The sequence below is a fragment of the Alosa pseudoharengus genome, unplaced genomic scaffold (genome assembly GCF_046254945.1).
Source record: "Alosa pseudoharengus isolate Yale_2024_CS ecotype anadromous, Long Island Sound unplaced genomic scaffold, YU_APseudo_1.1 YU_APseudo_1.1_scf_3, whole genome shotgun sequence".
Lineage (NCBI taxonomy): Eukaryota > Metazoa > Chordata > Actinopteri > Clupeiformes > Clupeidae > Alosa > Alosa pseudoharengus.
The window spans coordinates 29328486-29331787 of NW_027468718.1; the positions used below are offsets into that span (position 1 = coordinate 29328486).

General features: G+C 44.9%; 1 protein-coding gene across 1 annotated transcript; it reads left to right on the top strand.

Annotated features, from left to right (window-relative positions):
- Positions 1-432: 432 nt before the first annotated feature.
- Positions 433-2825, top strand: rfc3 (replication factor C (activator 1) 3). The gene is made up of 2 exons (XM_076263897.1): positions 433-1051; positions 1414-2825. Exons 1-2 carry the CDS (start codon positions 965-967, stop codon positions 2395-2397), a joined length of 1071 nt encoding a protein of 356 aa, XP_076120012.1. The 5' UTR covers positions 433-964; the 3' UTR covers positions 2398-2825.
- The last annotated feature ends 477 nt before the right edge of the window (positions 2826-3302 follow it).

The window sequence follows — 3302 nt, forward strand, 5'->3', positions numbered from 1 at the left end:
GTGAAAGAAATTAATGACACAGGCAAGCACACATTCAAATAAAAGGACACTTTCACTTTTTCACTTTCGCTATCATTGCGAGAAAATAGGCTACAATATGGAATAGCTTCAAAGTTCCCTCTGAGTCTGATCAGCTTCAAAAATGAATGGGGTTTCCTTAGACAGTGCTACACCTTTCCAACAAGTTTTGTGAGAATTGTACCGGTATCTTTTGCGATATTGTTGACAGCCCGCACCGCAGCAGGGTGCAGGAAGCTTTTGATAGCGCACGCCTCAAACGATAAACACAAAACCTCCAGGACAAACCACTCACAGTGTAGGCTACTCTCTCTGAAACCATCAACAGGTCACTAATTTGTGCGTTATTTACGTTTGATTGCATTTCAGATGGCGGGACTTGTTGGTTTCCTGTAATAGCCTATAGCGTTTTTTTCTTTATTTATTTTTCTATGTCCGAATATTGGGGGGGACATTTTGGTCAAGTCTGAATATTGGGGGGGACACGTCTATGGTGACTACGGCCCTGCAACACAGACATTTACATCGATAGTCTGGCGTTGTAATTTATTTGCCTCGGGTGTAGCCTACTTTGGAGTGGGTAAGACTGTTTTTAGTGGCAGGCTAACACATACCGTTGACTTGCGCTAGCCTAGCAGCTGTGAACTGCAATTAGAAGGACTGGATGAAACGTGTTGAAAACGGTCTCCACTGATAAATATCACACTTGTTTACTTGGAAATGAGGTCCTATGTCCAAAATCCTGAACCACCCCTTTAAGTGGATGTTGCCGTTTGTATTTTGAAAACGCGATACATTTGTCCCTCAGCACATTCCGTAGTCGCATGCGCCTTTCACTGTGAAAGACTTCGCGGGAAGACAGCAAATTCTGTGAGGCACTTGCAGATAAACATATTGTGAGCTTAATGTAAATTAATCTCAGAATATAGGCTAATACAACATCAACATGAGTTTATGGGTGGATAAGTACAGACCTACATCTCTAGCAAAACTGGACTACCACAAAGAGCAGGCGAATAAACTGAAAAACTTGGTAAGCGTAACGTAACGTAAAGTGTTTATGACAGGCTTGCTAGCGAAATAGCCACTAGTGCTGCTAATTGAATAGTCTACGCATTGACTATGAAGTCGTGTTAAACTATGTAATCAGTATTAGAGCATTTCCTCATTGATTTTGCTCCTACTCTCTGGTGGGTTAGCTAACCAGCTTGTTTTGAAAGGGAATTTAGCATAACGTTAACTTGATTAGGCCCTACCTGATGGTCATCTTAACGTAAATGTTAACTTTACCAGTAGAATAAATAGCTGCTGTGATGAAGAGTGTGGCTTATCTTGAATAAGTTGCATGAATATTGTTTGCTTTCATGCTAAGTTGCATTCCTGCTCGTATTTTAGGTACACTGTGGAGACTTTCCTCACCTCCTAGTTTATGGTCCGTCTGGCGCCGGAAAGAAAACTCGCATAATGTGTTTGCTGCGCGAATTGTATGGCGCAGGTGTGGAGAAGCTCCGTATCGAGCATCAGTCCATCACAGCGCCTTCAAAGAAGAAAATAGAAATAAACACAATAGCAAGCAACTATCACTTGGAAGTGAATCCTAGCGACGCGGGCAACAGTGACAGAGTGGTGATACAGGAGCTGATAAAAACTGTGGCGCAGTCTCAGCAGATTCAGTCTAGCACGCAGAGGGATTTCAAGGTGGTACTGCTGACTGAGGTGGACCGACTCACCAAAGACGCCCAGCACGCGCTGCGCCGCACCATGGAGAAGTACATGTCCACGTGCCGCCTGATTCTCTGCTGCAACTCCACATCCAAGGTCATCTCCCCCATCAGGAGCAGATGTCTGGCCGTGCGGGTTTCCTTGCCCAGTGTGGAAGAGGTGTGTAGCGTCCTGACCAGCGTCTGCAAGAAGGAGGGGCTGCTGCTCCCCACCGAGCTGGCCAAGCAAATCGCAGAGCGGTCGGGCCGCAACCTGCGCAAAGCCCTGCTGATGTGTGAGGCGTGCCGCGTGCAGCAGTACCCCTTCTCGGCCGACCAGGAGATCCCCGAGACCGACTGGGAGGTGTATGTGCGGGAGACGGCCAACGCCATCATCAGCCAGCAGAGCCCACAGCGGCTGCTAGAGGTGCGCGCCCGACTGTACGAGCTGCTGACCCACTGCATCCCACCGGAGGTGATAATGAAGGGGCTGTTGACGGAGCTGCTGAGCAACTGCGACGGGCACCTTAAGGGCGAGGTGGTTCAGCTGGCCGCCTATTATGAGCATCGGCTTCAGCTTGGCAACAAGGCAATCTACCACCTGGAGGCCTTTGTGGCCAAGTTCATGGCTATCTACAAGAAGTTCATGGAGGACGGCTTGGATAATTTCATGTTCTGAGTTATTGTGTCGCAGCACTCAAAGACTGCATTCAGGTCACTGGAGTTAAGCAGTGGTTGCTGTTAGCACTTGTCGATACGAATGGGAAAGAATGGAGCTAATGTCACATCCCACATCAACAAGCAGCCCCATCATCCTATCCACAAATTATTAATTGTTAGTATATCCTATCCACAATTTGTTCATCATAACGGTCTTTGTTGTGTAGTGACAAATGCCATTAACTAGCATTTTCTTCCATTGTAATTAGGAAAAATATATTCATAACATAACCAAATGTTTTTTTTGAAGGTCAGTCTTTCATCAGGCATTCAACCAAATGAATGAAAACGGGCTTTTAATAGTGTGCATTAAGTGATACAAATATGTATTTCTCATGTGTTCATGTTAGGCTGTGAAATTCAATAAACTGAGACCTTTTCCCACTGCATGGCCATTCCATCCCTGCTCTCTAGAAAGGTTTTGTGATGGTGTTAAATACTTACCAATATTTTAACCTTCTTAAATAAGGTAAGAACTATTGCTAATCTGGATTAACCCCTGCAGTCATCAAATCAGAGGTTTAATCATTTAGCAGCTTTACACTGTTGATGATTACACTGATGTTACATGGATGAGACGCTCCCTGGACCAGGAACTAAGTTCTTGCACCAGGTTTGGTCCACAGTGTAAACGGGACTATTAATTAAATTGCAGAACGACACATGTCGAATAAAAGTGCTTGAACTGTATATTAGAGTATACCTTACACTTCACACCTTACTCAGTAACTAACATCATGTTGAATACTGCTGAGCGCAGTGGCTTTCTGCCCAGATCCACTATTTCTCAAAGTTTGGGGCAGGCCCCACTATTGGGGACTAGAAATGTAATGTGAAACCAAAAATGTGAAAATAATGTTTTAA